The sequence below is a fragment of the Megalobrama amblycephala genome, linkage group LG4 (assembly GCF_018812025.1).
Source record: "Megalobrama amblycephala isolate DHTTF-2021 linkage group LG4, ASM1881202v1, whole genome shotgun sequence".
Taxonomy (NCBI): Eukaryota; Metazoa; Chordata; class Actinopteri; order Cypriniformes; family Xenocyprididae; genus Megalobrama; species Megalobrama amblycephala.
In genome coordinates, this window is record NC_063047.1 from 16989412 (window position 1) to 17005117 (window position 15706).

Consider the following 15706-nt stretch of genomic DNA (forward strand, 5'->3'; position numbering starts at 1 on the left):
TATCAATTTGACAGCACTAGTTTGTGTAACATCTAAACAAAAATATTTAAAAAAAAAACACGTTCAAGAAGTCGCCTTGGAGTGAAATTCAACATTAAAGTGAACTTTAAGTAGCTTGTGTTATTTAAAAAATGACCATAATCACTGAAAACATGTTCAGCTTGAAATGCTGAGCTTCAGTATTTCCTGATTAAACTACAGTACAGAGGAAATGATGTATACGCTTTATCAGAATGAATAAAAGAAAGGATTTCTCTCATTAGTGATGTCAAAAAGTGTGATAGTGTTATCTAAAGTGGTAAACACTGGCTGAAAGGGTTAAAGTTAGAGTGTTTCCGAGTACAACTTCCCTAAAATGTTGTCTTTTCATGTGAACACTGGCCTTAAAGTAGTTTAAAAGTGAAGTACAAAAGCGAACATGGAGATTTGCTCAAGTGGAGTGCATGAACACATGGCACCTTGGGAAAGCAGAGGTGGTTTACATCTACATTACGCTGGCATAGACCTCCAGACACTTCATGACCGTTCAAAACCGCTGTGGTCCCCGAGGCCAGTTTCCACTCATTCACACTGATGTCAGTCCAGTTTTCCAGACGGTCCGTTTGGCGGGTTCAGTCCATGTAGTCCTTCACGCTGAGCGTCGGCTCAACTAGCTGATTGTGGACGTGCATCAGCCCTGTAGGACAGAAGATCCGTCAGTACGTCTAGGAAATCCAGCCCAGCTGAAGATATTAAACCCCCAGGAGAGACCAAAGCCCTTAAGAGCCGATAGATTGTGTTTCTGAGAAAAGGACATTCCAGACGGGTTTAGATCTCCAACCTGCCGTCTTTAGACAGATATTGACCTTGAGACGAGCCAAACGCTAAAACAGAAACGAGTGAAACAAACAGCTGCGCTATTGCTCATTTTAAATTGTTTTCAGTGAGTTATGTTGTAAAGTATGGGGTCAGTGAGCTTTTTTGTGTTTTTAAATAAAGTCTCTCCAAGGCTGCATTTATATGAGAAAAAATACAGTAAAATAGTGAAATATTTTTACAATTTAAAACAGCTGTTTTCAATGTGAATATATTGTAAAATGTAATTTATTTCTGTGATCAAAGCTGAATTTTTAGCATCATTACTCCAGTCTTCAGTGTGGAAATGTGTGATGCATTTTATTTTTATATTCTTTGATGAATGTAAAGTTCAAAAGAACAGCATTTATTTGAAATAGAAGTCTTTATTGTCACTTTTGATCATTTTAATGCATCCTTACTGAAATAAAGTATTAATTCCTTAGAAAAACAAAACAATAAACGCCTCATTGATTAAATCCCCATAGAATTTAACATTTTAAGGGCAAACTGGTAAATCTGGATGAACATGTTAACCTTTCTACGCTTGTTGAAATAAATAAGTGGCTTTTCAGTCAGTATGCTTGTTTTTCTCTTCAAGCAACTTTCCGTCTACGTGAGTCAAAGCTTCTCCCCCGAGGCGGTGAAGTCCTTGGTCACGTACCTTTAAAATACTTCACGGTTTTGACCCTGAGCTCCAGCGTCGCATCTTCATCGCAAATAAAAATGGTTCGTGGATGCTGCTGGAAGGCAGACACCGTCCACATGTGGTTCACGCCCTCCTCGATGGCTTTATACAGGGCGAAGGCCTTATGAGCTCCTGTGATCAGAATCATGACCTGCAGACGGAGGATGACAAGATTATTGACTCAGTGGATCATCTTCAGGATGGCGAGTGTCACATGTTCTCCTGCTGCTAAACAGTTCTCTTATTTAACTAAGAAATGTTCGGGTCTAGGGCTGTCAAACGATTAATCACGATTAATCGCATACAAAATAAAAGTTTGAGTTTGCCTAATATATGTGGGTGTACTGTGTGTAATTATTATGTATATATAAAAACAAACACATCCGTGTATATATTTGAGAAATATTTACAAGTATATGTATTTATTTATATTTTTATATAATTTATATTATATATAAATAAATTTTTTGTATATAAATAACATTTCTCTTAAATATATACATTAATTTGTGTGTATTTATATATACATATTATTTACACACATTACTCACACATATATTATGCAAACTCAAACTTTTATTTTGTATGCGATTAATCGCGATTAATCGTTTGACAGCCCTATTCGGGTTATGGTTTAACCCTAAATCAAAAGAAAAAAATATTATTATTATTATTATTATTATTATTATTACAGTAATTAAGATAATAATAATAATTATTATTATAAAGAAATGTTCAGGTCATGATTTAACTCTAAATCAAAAGAAAAAAATATTATTATTATTATTATTATTATTATTATTATTATTATTACAGTAATTAAGATAATAATAATAATTATTATTATAAAGAAATGTTCAGGTCATGATTTAACTCTAAATCAAAAGAAAAAAATATTATTATTATTATTATTACAGTAATTAAGATAATAATAATAATAATAATAATAATTATAAAGAAATGTTCAGGTCATGATTTAACTCTAAATCAAAAGAAAAAATATTATTATTATTATTATTATTATTATTACAGTAATTAAGATAATAATAATAATTATTATTATTATAAAGAAATGTTCAGGTCATGATTTAACAATCAAAAGAAAAAAATATTATTATTACAGTAATTAAGATAATAATAATAATAATAATAATAATTATAATTATAAAGAAATGTTCAGGTCATGATTTAACTAAATCAAAAGGGGGGAAATTCTCACTACTGTAATGATGATGATGGTAATAATAATAATAATTATTATTATTAAATATTATTTTTCTAACTTCATAAATAATAATAATTATTATTATAATTACATTAATATTAATTATTATTATTATTATTATTATTACAGTAATGAGAATAGATGTTGTCCTTTGATTTAGAGTTAAATCATGACTCAAACATTTCCTCATAATTACTATTATTATTATTAAATATTATTATTACCCTAATTACATTAATAATAATTATTATTATTACTACAGAGTCATAGTCGTATTATTACTAATGAGAATAGAATTTTTGCCTTTGATCTGTGGTTAAATCATGACCTGAACATTTCTTAATAATAATAATAATAATAATAACAATAATTATTATTATTATTAATATCCTAATATTATTATATATATTATTAAATACATATATTATTTGTTAAATGTAATAATAATAATAATAATAATTAATATAAGTATTATTATTATTATTATTACATTTAACAAATAATATATGTATTTAATAATATATATAATAATATGTATTTATAATATACATATAAGTATTATTATTATCATTATAGTTAGGATATAATTAGGATAATAATAATTATTATTGTTATTATTATATATTATTAGCATCCTAATTACAGAATTAATCATTTTTATATTAATATTATTTTTATATTTAATATTTTAAATCTAAAAATATTAATTTTATTTTTTTATTTAATATTATTATTACATATTATTATTATTACAGTAATGATAATAGATTTTACCCTTTTGATGTGCAGTTAAATCATCACCTGAACATTTCTTATTAATAATAATGAGTATACATCATGGTTGTATTTGTTGTGCTAAATTTAATATTTATATGAAAATATATATTACAGAATTTAAGTATGAATTTTACTTAATTTTCATAAAAATAATATCACAATGCCAAAAATCTTAATGGGGCAAAAAAAAAATATATATATAAAATTATAATATGATTTTTGTGCTGAAACATGGCCTGTAAATGTTTTTAGTCTGTTATAATGATCTGATGATGACAATCAGGTGATGTCTGGCATCCAAGTCAACAAAACCAAGTGACCTGAAGGACACTTTACCCAGCATCCTCTCCGTTAAAGTATTCAGGTATGTTTATGTACTTGCACATTCAGACAGTAGTGCCAGTTATAGCTATAACAAAGAGAACATTTGTTACTATATAAAAGATAATCATATTTATGAATTGCACATGACAAATGCTCCAAACAAAAGAGAAGGACGACACTGAGATCACAAAGGCTGCTATTGAAACTCAAGCAGGACAAAAGATGTTGTGTTCGTTCTACGTTCATCTTCCTCTTACAGTTTCAACCACAAACTACCAGGCGTAATTCACCTCTCTGGCGTCCATCACTGTTCCCACTCCAACGGTGAGAGTCATGGTGGGCACTTTGGAAAGGTCGTTCCCGAAGAAACGGGCATTGGCTACTATGGTGTCCTTGGCCAGGGTCTTCACTCGGGTCCTGGACACGAGACTGGAGCCGGGCTCATTAAAGGCGATGTGCCCATCTGGACCGATGCCTGAAAAAATCAAAAGCGAGAACTTGTAAAAGATTAATGGATGAGATGAAATCATGTGACGACTCTGAATATAATAGCAGCTGTAGTATGAACGTAATAATGCGAAACACAGACTAATGAGAAAACTTCCAGACACGTAATGAGAATGTGCTTACTTGTCTTGGGAAAATATAATGTTTTATAAATCTATATTTTGGGGTGAAATGTGATTTGTTCTTGACAGGTTTCTTGAGATTCACCCCAACAGATTCATAAGTTATTAATCTACGGTGTACAGTATGTTGTTCATGTCACAATCTAAAGCCAATTTCATTTGGACCAGTGTTGTTATTGTTAAAGCTGCTTTTTTGAGTCCAAAATTTACATTATATAATGAGCAAGTACATCATGAATTGACTTTCCAAACCACGTTTTTGTGTTATCCTGAATCCAGAGCACCTATAATACGTGTTTATACTCAGACTATTTTAGACTCATTTGGGTCCAATAGACATAAACCGAGAGAAGTAGATCCGGCTACAATGTTCTTCCGCAAGAAGCACGCAGTTCTGTTTAGCAACCGCTAGAGCGGCAAAAGTTAACTTAGCTTTAACTAAAACTAAAAAAATACATATTTATAAAAATTAAACCAATGATATTTTAATAACATTGAGATACTATGTTTAATCAGTTTAATTTTATATTTTCCATTTTCATTTTAGATAAGCTTTAGTAATTGTGTTGTGCATTTTTGTCATTTTTAATAGTTTTTTTTATGTATAGTCTATATATAGTCTAAAGTAGAGCTGCACGATTAACTGTAACATAAAAAGATCGCGATCACCCACGTGATCTTATTTTTTTTTTTTTATGACAACGATTCGACAAAATCATGCCGGAACATTCAAATCTTATGTTCGTGCTGCCGTTGAGCCAGAGAGAGCAGTTCTGAACCATTATTTCTGCATTACAAATATTCGAATTATCACAGAAGTACTGAGATAAAAGTTTATATTTTTAGGATATAAACACTGATATCTATGACAGCGATCAAAATAGAGAAAACCACCATTTGAAACTAACTTGGTGCATCAAATAATGGTTGTATCAATTACATCGTTGAGCCACTAGGTGGCGACAAGTGAATGTTAAAAAATTTTATGTCATTGAATCATTCATTCAAAAACACTAGTTGCGTCCCAAATGATGCACTTTACACTATGAACTTATAAACCATGTACTTTTGCACTCATGCATGTAGTGCGTGAATTGCATAAGGATATTTTGTCATTTAAAGGTGCCATCGAATGGAAAATTTAATTTACCTCGGCATAGTTAAATAACAAGAGTTCAGTACATGGAAATGACATACAGTGAGTCTCAAACTCCATTGTTTCCTCCTTCTTATATAAATCTCATTTGTTTAAAAGACCTCCGAAGAACAGGCGAATCTCAACATAACACCGACTGTTACGTAACAGTCGGGATCATTAATATGTACGCCCCCAATATTTGCATATGCCAGCCCATGTTCAAAGCATTAGACAAGCCAGTATTAATGTCTGGATCTGTGCACAGCTGAATCATCAGACTAGGTAAGCAAACAAGGACAACAGCGAAAAATGGCAGATGGAGCGATAATAACCGACATGATCCATGATATCATGATATTTTTAGTGATATTTGTAAATTGTCTTTCTAAATGTTTCGTTAGCATGTTGCTAATGTACTGTTAAATGTGGTTAAAGTTACCATCGTTTCTTACTGTATTCACGGAGACAAGAGCCGTCGCTATTTTCATTTTTAAACACTTGCAGTCTGTATAATTCATAAACACAACTTTATTCTTTATAAATCTCTCCAACAGTGTGTACTGTTAGCTTTAGCCACGGAGCACCATCAAACTCATTCTGAATCAAATGTAAACATCCAAATAAATACTGTACTCACATGATCCGACGCATGCATGATGAACACTTTGTAAAGATCCATTTTGAGGGTTATATTAGCTGTGTGAACTTTGTTTATGCACTGTTTGAGGCAAGCGCGAGCTCCGGGGGCGGGGAGCGTAAGGAATTAAAGGGTCCGCAGCATGAATCGGTGCATAGTTAATGATGCCCCAAAATAGGCAGTTAAAAAAATTAATGCTGAAACTTCACAGACACATTCAGGGGACACCTTAGACTTATATTACATCTTGTAAAAACGTTCGATGGCACCTTTAACATCAGAGTCCGATATCCCCTCTCCCTCCGCTACGTAATTAAAGCTGCGACAGTTGAGTATATGAAGTGTCCAACATTCCACACTTCGTTTTTTCCGTTAATTTAGTGCATCATCCGGGTATTTAAAGTGCACTTTTTCTTTTTGGAATTTTCTGTGTGAACGCACTACTTGTTCTTAAAAACATCATAGAATAGTGCATAAGTACGCAAATTGGGACGCACCGACTATTATGAGTCATTGAATTCATTCAAAACCTTTTTTTTTTTTTTTTTATTAATTCATTCAATTTAATTAAACATTTTTCCAGCAATTATTATTTTGTCACAACCTCTAGTAAATTACATGCTATTTTGTTTAGTTGTCTATTCAGAATCATGGGAGAATCACAATCTCTATTTGAAACCAAAAAATTGTGATTCTCATTTTATCCAAAATCATGCAGCACAAGTCTAAAGTCTATATAGTTTTTATTAATTTTTAATTCAGTTTTAGTTATTTTTGTACATCAAGTTAAACTGAATGAAAATGAGAAATCTTTCCTTGGCTGAAATAAAATAAGTTTAAGTTTTCTTTATATTTGATTTTATGTCAGGTAACATTTATTTTATTTCGAGCAGCAAAATGTATTTTTATGGTTTTTAGTTTCAGTTTTAGTTTACTATAATAAACCTGACTCAAAATAAAAAATAAATAATAAAAATAACAAAGGCACATAACAAAATATCTAAAACTAAAATGAAAAATATAAAAATAAAAAGTAATTCATACTAAAGTATTACTAATAGTACTAAAATGACACTGATTTGGATCAAATACACTTGCTACAGCAAGCTCAAGATTTAAAGGGACAGTTCACCCAAAAATGGATATTCTGTCATTATTTACTCACTCTCAAGTTCTTCCCAACCTGTACGAGTTTCTTTGTTCTGTAAAACTTAAAAGAAGATATTCTGAAGAATGTCTGGAGCCAAATAGTTTCTGGTTCATATCATATTTTTTCTTTTCTTACTTATACATGTTTTAAACAACTTGAGGGTGACAGAATTTTCATTTTTGGGTGAACTGTCCCTTTAATTCTGAGGCCAACAAAAAGACCTTTGAGTTTGGAGCTGAACGCGTAATCATCCATTCTTATTGATTCATTCTTATTGATCGAAAGTGTTTGTTATTGCAGCATCTAAACTGCATAGAGTGCTGGTTTTGTGTGTGCAGATTAAGAAATGCATTAGAATGTTACTGGCGTCTCTCAGCGTCTGATAAACCAATTTATTGGGTCTGATTTATTGACCGCACCTCCCACAAACAGCTCGATTCCTCCGGCAGCCGCAATGTTCTGCTCAAAGGCGTCGCACTCGGCCTGCAGGTCGCTGGCGTTGCCGTCCAGTATATGAGTGTTCTGCGGCTCGATGTCGATGTGCTTGAAGAAGTTGTTCCACATGTAGGAGTGATAGCTCTCGGGATGATCCCTGGGTAGGCCTAAAGATCAAGAGATATTCAGGAAGAAATTATGGTGACGCTTTGTTTCCATAGTCCATTTTTAGGCATTCTACTAACTATAAGTAACTGTGCAACTACGTGTCAACTTATTCTACTAACTCTAACAGTCTACTAATACTCTAATGAAAGTTAGTTGACATGTAGTTTCAAATTAATGAGAGTTAGTTGATATGTAGTTGCAAAGTTACAAAGTTAGTGTCTAAAGTGGACTATCGAAATCAAGTGTTACCGAAATGATGAAGGCGCCTTGAATTATTACAGTATTTTCAAAGTAATAAATATTGCATTAAATAAATCAGAATCACCGCCGAGAATAATGCGAACCCCACTTTCTGCCGTTTAAACTTAATTTATCATTGTTGGTGGTTCAGCCAGGATTATTATATTAAATAAAACTGAAACTAAAACTAAAACCATAAAAATACATTTTATTTTGTCACTTGAAGGTGAAAGTTCACTGAAATTAAATTAAATATTTAAAAAAAACTTTAAATAACATTTTCATTTAGTTTGACTTGATGCACTAAAATAACTGAAACTGAAATAAAAATTAATAAAAAATAGATATATTTAAAAAAAACTATTAAAAATTACAAAATTACTAAAAGTTTAGCTAAAATTAAAATAAAAACAGAAAATAAAAAATAAAAACTGATTAAAAATATTAATAAAATAACAGTATCTCAATTATACTAAAATAACAATGGATTGAGCGATTAAAAGTACAAAGAAATAATATTTAATTAAAAATACTGCATTAAAGTCATGAGAATCAAATGAAAACCACTGAGAATAAGGAAAATTATATATATATTAAAAAAAAAGTAAACCAATTAGACTCCTGATAATAAAGAGATTTTAATGCAAATAGAGGCTGCGTCCGAAATCACACACTTCCCTACTATATAGTAGACGAAAAACAGTATGTGACAAATGAAGTATGTCTGAATTCACAAAGAATCTTCAAAAGGTCCTGCTACTTCTGGAGTGCACATTTGATGGACACTTTACTATCCCATGAGGCCACAGCTCTCCCTCTTTTATGAATGGCAGTGAAGCAATGCAACTGATTCTGGTCGGTCACATGATAATGACATGGCGAATGTAGATTACATTCATACTATATAGAACGTACTTTTTTAGCTGTCACGAAGTAAGTACTTATTCAGAATAAGTATCTACTCAAGAGAATATGCGATTTCAGACACAGCCAGAATGGTTAAATGTTTTCATGGTCATTCTGAACTAGACTAGAAAGGGATGAGGGCAGGGCACATTGCGCAAGCGCTCTTTAGCATTGATTTATGCATGACAGTCGCTCAGTTGCATAATTCTGCTGAGAGTTTGTGGAGATCTTGCACACTCAGCACCTCTCGAGAGAAGCGATCCGTGCGGTTCACACTCACCCACATACTCATCCATGTTAAAGGTCTTGACGTATTTGAAGGACAGGTCTCCGCTCTTGTGATACTCAATCAGCTTCTTATAGCAGCCGAGGGGAGTGCTGCCTGCAATTAATCAGATTATATAATAATTAATGCTGTCAAATCGATTAATCATGATTAATCGCATCTAACATAAGTTTGTAAATATGTGTGTGTGTGTGTGTGTGTGTGTGTGTATTTATGTGTATATACTAGGGCCGTCAAACGATTAATCGCAATTAATTGCATATAAAATAAAAGTTTGAGTTTGCCTAATATATGTGTGAGTACTATGTGTAATTAATATGTATATATAAATACACACAAATTAATGTATATATTTAAGAGAAATATGTTATTTATGTACAAAATATTTGTATTTATATATAACAAATTATATAAAAATATAAATAAATACAAATACTTGTAAATATTTCTCAAATATATACATGAATATGTTTGTATTTATATATACATATTAATTACACACAGTACACCCACATATTAGGCAAACTAAAACTTTTATTTTGTATGTTAATCGTTTGATAGCCCTAGTATATACACACACATATTATATATTTACAAACTTTTATGTTAGATGCGATTAATCATAAAAATTATAGAATAATCATAATCTTCCCAAAAATTCTGATATGTATCTGAGTGAATACATTGGGAATTGACTAGATTGTGAAAAGTGGGAATTACAGGATACTTGTGGCCAAAAAGTTCACACAGTAGGGCTGAAAAAACGATTAATCGCAATTAATCACATCTAACATAAAAGTTTGCATTTCATATTATATATATACGGTATACACACACACACACACACACACACACACACACACACAGCGCTCAGCGTAAATGAGTACACCTCCTCTGAAAAGTAACATTTTAAACAATATCTCAATGAACACAAAAACAATTTCCAAAATGCTGACAAGACCAAGTTTAATATAACATCTGTTTAACTTATAACATGAAAGTAAGGTTAATAATATAACTAGAACAAAATTTCAGTTTTACTCAAATTAGTGTGATGCAAAAATGAGTACACCCCACTGAAAGTCTCTCAAGCAAAGCTAAATTTTAGACTACAAATGTCTAATTTAAGAAGAATTCAGACAGGTGAGTCTAATTATTCATTGCACAGGTGTCCAGCAGACAGTTGACTATAAAAGGGTGTTAAAACCCCATTTCATGCTGTCAGCAATGGCACTACATGGAAGAGAAATGTCACAAGACCTGAGAAAGAAAATAATTTCTTTACACCAGAAAGGTGAAGGCTACAAGAAGATACTTATCAGGCAGAATACTGTAGCAAAAGTGGTACAAAAATTTAAAGATGGAATTGCAACCATCTCACAGAGACGTCCAGGTCGTCCACGGAAGTTAACACCTCGACAGGAGCGTCTTCTGATGAGAAGGGTTAAAGAAAATCAGCATGCAAGTTCACTGGAGTTATCTAAAGAAGTAGAAAGTCAAACTGGGGTGACTATTTCCCGTGACACAATACGGCATACACTGCAGAGGAATGGCATGCATGGGTGCCGTCCATGAAAGAAGCCTCTCCTAAAGCCCAGGCACAAAAAAGCCCGCCTAGAGTTTGCCAGGGCCCATGCTGACAAAGATGAAGACTACTGGGACTCTATACTCTGGAGTCATGAGACCAAGATTAATGTTTTTTTGAACTGGCATCGCAAGGTGAGGAATACAAAGAAAAATGCATGGTGCCTACAGTGAAACATGGTGGTGTCAGTGTCCTTATGTGGGGCTGCATCTTTGTCAGCATGGGCCCTGGCAAACTCTAGGCGGGCTTTTTTGTGCCTGGGCTTTAGGAGAGGCTTCTTTCATGGACGGCACCCATGCATGCCATTCCTCTGCAGTGTATGCCGTATTGTGTCACGGGAAATAGTCACCCCAGTTTGACTTTCTACTTCTTTAGATAACTCCAGTGAACTTGCATGCTGATTTTCTTTAACCCTTCTCATCAGAAGACGCTCCTGTCGAGGTGTTAACTTCCGTGGACGACCTGGACGTCTCTGTGAGATGGTTGCAATTCCATCTTTAAATTTTTGTACCACTTTTGCTACAGTATTCTGCCTGATAAGTATCTTCTTGTAGCCTTCACCTTTCTGGTGTAAAGAAATTATTTTCTTTCTCAGGTCTTGTGACATTTCTCTTCCATGTGGTGCCATTGCTGACAGCATGAAATTGGGTTTTAACACCCTTTTATAGTCAACTGTCTGCTGGACACCTGTGCAATGAATAATTAGACTCACCTGTGGTTGAATTCTTGTTAAATTAGACATTTGTAGTGTAAAATTTAGCTTTGCTCCAGAGACTTTCAGTGGGGTGTACTCATTTTTGCATCACCCTAATTTGAGTAAAACTGAAAAATGCGTAATCTAAGTTATATTATTAACCTTACTTTCATGTTATAAGTTAAACAGATGTTATATTAAACTTGGTCTTGTCAACATTTTGGAAAATGTTTTTGTGTTCATTGAGATATTGTTTAAAATATTACTTTTCAAAGGGGGAGTACTCATTTACGCTGAGCACTGTGTGTGCATAATAAATATATATGTATTTACACATATATTACACAAAAACAAACTTTTATGTTAGATGCGATTAATTGATTTTAAAGCCCTGTTTCACAGACAGTGCACTGATTAATCATGCCTAATAAGGCCAGCAATATGCATTAATAAAGTAAATGTTGTTCTGGTGAATTTACACCTTTAGTTTACCTGTTGGAAGTCCTAAAGTGAAGTAGCGGTCAGCTCTGGGTTTGAACTGGATGATCCGGTTGCGAATGTATTTTGCAGCCCACTCACTGGCCAGGTCATAGTCATCCAGAATCACAAGTCTCATGACTTCTCACTGATAGCAGCTCACTGCAACCCTCGAGACTCTGAAATACAGACACATCAATGCTTTAGTGACCAGCACTGACCAGTCCAGATGATCAGGCAAAGCCCAGTCCAACACAAATGCAATGAGGAGCAAAACAAAAAAAGAATTTGCTTTAATAAATATGATCGAATACAGTATATGATTTCACTGCATATGTTTGCTTTTGAACTTATATTCATGAGCTGTATTTACAACAGGCTGCGTTTAAAAATGCCTTTAGATGTCGATCAGTGGTTATGGATATATAACGGGCAATAAAATCTTTCACTTACTTTTCAATTACAGTAATAAAGCGCAGAATCTCCGAGACGTCCGGGTGAATGGATACAAGTTTTCTTTGAAAACACTGATCATGTGATCGAGTTCCGGTCATGTGCGCTGACGACATACTTCCGGTTTGTAACAGCTGCCCATATATGGAGAGAGACAAGGCTCTTCTATAATAAATAAGCAATGTGCAGTATGAATGAAATGTCTGATATTAAGCATTTAGTATAACAATTAAATTTGAAAATGAGAATAAGAAATATTAGTCTAATATCGTGTCAACACAGTTGTTTATTAAAAGAGACTTTATTGCTTTATCAAATATGTTTTATTGACATGATGTAGGCAATAGTTCAAATATCTATCATGTCGTGCATAGTGCACTTGTAGATTTGTCCAATTTACTCTCCAGTCATTTAATTTCCTTCTTTTCTACCATGACCGACCTTGCAGGAGGACCCCAGGGGGGCAGACGGCTGAAAGAGAGAGGAACAGAAGGCGTCGGATTGAGGGATGATAGTGAAGTCTGATTCATTTGAGCGAATCGGTTCGTTCGGACAGTTCCTTTCAAGCGGTTCAAAACTCGTTCAGTCAAAACACGCTACAGTGTTCACAGATGACGCGTCGTCTTTTTACGGGATTTTGTGAATATTTATATATTTATTGGTGTGACAAAATTGTACGTTTTAGGGTAAATCTCACGAAACCGTTTATTAAGTCTTTATTTTGTTATTAAGTCTTTATTTTGACACGTATTGAAGCAGTTTAACTTCTGCCGCTTTAGTTCATGCTGTTTGTTGTTGTTCTTGGCGTTTTTTTCTGTATCCTATATTATAACACATACATAGTGGTCAATCTTGGGTTCAAACCTTGCGATTTTTGCTCTACTACTAAAAGTAAAACGTAATTACATAGCCTATTCTTAAAAGTGTTATTCATATTTTTGTATAGGCTACCCAGCCGGCATTTCAACGTTGAAGGTCGGTCATTTGCCGGCTGGGTACATTTTTATTTAATTACCATGACTTAAAAATGTATTAGCCTATTTAATTTTTCTACTTTTCTAATTAAATACTGCAATTTAATTGTATTTTCGACCAAGGCACACAAATTTTCCAGTGTTCTCACAAAATATGCTGCCTTCATGATATTGACTCCATCATGATATTGACATACACCCTCACAGCAGCGTTAACTAGTTTATTGTAATTTGATGCAAATGTAGGCTAATATAATACCAGAGGCTATAGAATAACACAAGACTCATCACCCGTATTGTTTTGAATGGGAGAAAGTGCAACGCGCAATATGGCGGAATAAGTCCCGCCTTCTAAATAAGAACTAATCACCCATTGGTAAAGTTATCGCGTCACTGCAGCGGCCATTAGAAGCTCCGGTTTCTATAGAAACAGTCAGACGCGCGCCTCCGAAATGAAGCTGAAGAGACGCGCATTTAGGACTGCGCATGGGCATTAGCCTGATCCAGCCTGAAAAATACCGTTTTTTTGTCATGATTCGAGCGTTTGGAAAGAAAATTTATGAGACAATTGTTGTCAGATTTCATTGGTGATTTCAAATATGAAATTTAAACGAAAGCTTGGCAAACATTTTTGTTGAATTTGATGTTTCCCCATTCAAAGAGATAGGAGCTGCACTTGAATGCCCAAGAGGCGTTTCAAAGATGGCCGCCGAGTGAAACGATTCGTCTTAAAGGGACTTTGGTATTTACTGCTCACATCATGTGCTCTCGGAAATTTGATAATTCCCACTTCTCAAGTCATGATTACAAGCTCATCGCATTCAATTTTCGTAATGGAAGGCTGTTCATGTGCCGTTTTTACCTAGGAAACTCGTATTTATGATAATCCCGAGAGCACGTGAAGGCAGCATACCAGTGGGAAGCTTGGGGATAATTTTGATATCCGAGTTTCCGAGTTGGGCGTGCCATAAAATTTAAACATGGCAGAGGGGAGAACGATTGCTGCTGTGGCTGCTATTCTTTATTAGTTTTTCCCCAACAGCTACATCACCTTGTCTTGTTGTTAAAGTAGTGCATATTTACATATATGAATAATCATTTGATGCATATTGTATGATTTATACACTGCGAAAATAGCCTGTATTATTTGCCCGAAATTCCAGAATCATCAGCAAGATAGCGCTGTTTATAGTTGTCAATAAATATCATTTTAATTTTAATACGATTTTCCCCATACATAGACTTTGTTGTCTGTGCAGTCAACAAAGCACTTGAATGAGACGACTTTAGAAGTGGAAAGTAGGAAATTTCCGATAGTACTTGAAGGCAGCATTATTTACAAAGCAGTCGCGAATCGGTTCAACTGAATCAAACCCTTTCAAAAGAACGATTCCTTTGCGAATCGGACATCACTGAGGAGGCATGAGGGAGGGGTGGAGTGGCCGAGGAGAGGCTGTCTGCGTTCAGATGGAGGATTAAGCTGGTCCCTATCCTGACAGCATCCAGCACACACACGCAGTCCAAACATTATCCACACACCTGTCCGTCCGTCTGAATCAGCCGGATCCACCTGCTCCCTTCATCCCGTGCTGGCTCTCCATCGCTGGACCGCACCGGTCCACACCCCCGGACCGGACCGGTGTCCTTTCAAACCACGAGGTGGGTGCAGCTGTCTCTGTTGTCTTCTTCTGCATGTTCGTTCATTCATTGGACATGTGTTTGTGTGCAATAACGAGCATTTTCAGAGATTCAAGTGTTGTTATTTTTAGGGTTTAGACTCATTTCTATTGTGCGCTCGCTGCTGTTCGGACGGACGGTGAGCAAGATTCAAATCGGATTAAGATTAAACTGGAGAACCAACAAAAGATTGACCAATTTTTTTCTTTGTTTACTTAATAAACACGCATGGCATGTTCCATTTTGGATCAGATGACGTGTATTGGATTTGGAAAAATCTGTTCAACACATTGGATTGAGGAAATAGTCTTTCTGAAGGGAGTATGTAGGTCATTTTGGGTTTCGCGTCGGACGTAAATTGAATTGATTTTGTGAGTTGTTCAGGATAAATGTTTTGCTTTTTACTCGG

General features: G+C 34.2%; 2 protein-coding genes across 4 annotated transcripts in view; one reads left to right on the forward strand and one right to left on the reverse strand.

Annotated features, from left to right (window-relative positions):
• The window catches only part of gnpda2 (glucosamine-6-phosphate deaminase 2), a 14135-nt gene extending 1331 nt beyond the window's left edge, over nucleotides 1-12804 (reverse strand). The window contains exons 1-7 of the mRNA XM_048187979.1: nucleotides 12647-12804; nucleotides 12209-12372; nucleotides 9432-9533; nucleotides 7822-8004; nucleotides 4139-4323; nucleotides 1499-1673; nucleotides 1-676 (exon numbers count right to left, since the gene is read on the reverse strand). The exon at nucleotides 1-676 is cut by the window's left edge and continues 1331 nt beyond it. Of these exons, the coding sequence (XP_048043936.1) occupies nucleotides 612-676; nucleotides 1499-1673; nucleotides 4139-4323; nucleotides 7822-8004; nucleotides 9432-9533; nucleotides 12209-12332 (834 nt within the window). The 5' untranslated portion in view covers nucleotides 12333-12372; nucleotides 12647-12804 and the 3' untranslated portion in view covers nucleotides 1-611. The remainder of the gene's footprint in view (nucleotides 677-1498; nucleotides 1674-4138; nucleotides 4324-7821; nucleotides 8005-9431; nucleotides 9534-12208; nucleotides 12373-12646) is intronic.
• A 2133-nt stretch (nucleotides 12805-14937) lies between these two features.
• frmpd1b (FERM and PDZ domain containing 1b) overlaps nucleotides 14938-15706 on the forward strand; it is a 49234-nt gene continuing 48465 nt past the window's right edge. For 2 of the 3 annotated variants that reach the window (XM_048187981.1, XM_048187980.1), the window contains exon 1: nucleotides 14938-15279. The gene's annotated coding sequence lies outside the window, so the exon portion shown is untranslated. The remainder of the gene's footprint in view (nucleotides 15280-15706) is intronic. The other variant, XM_048187982.1, reaches the window with a different exon arrangement.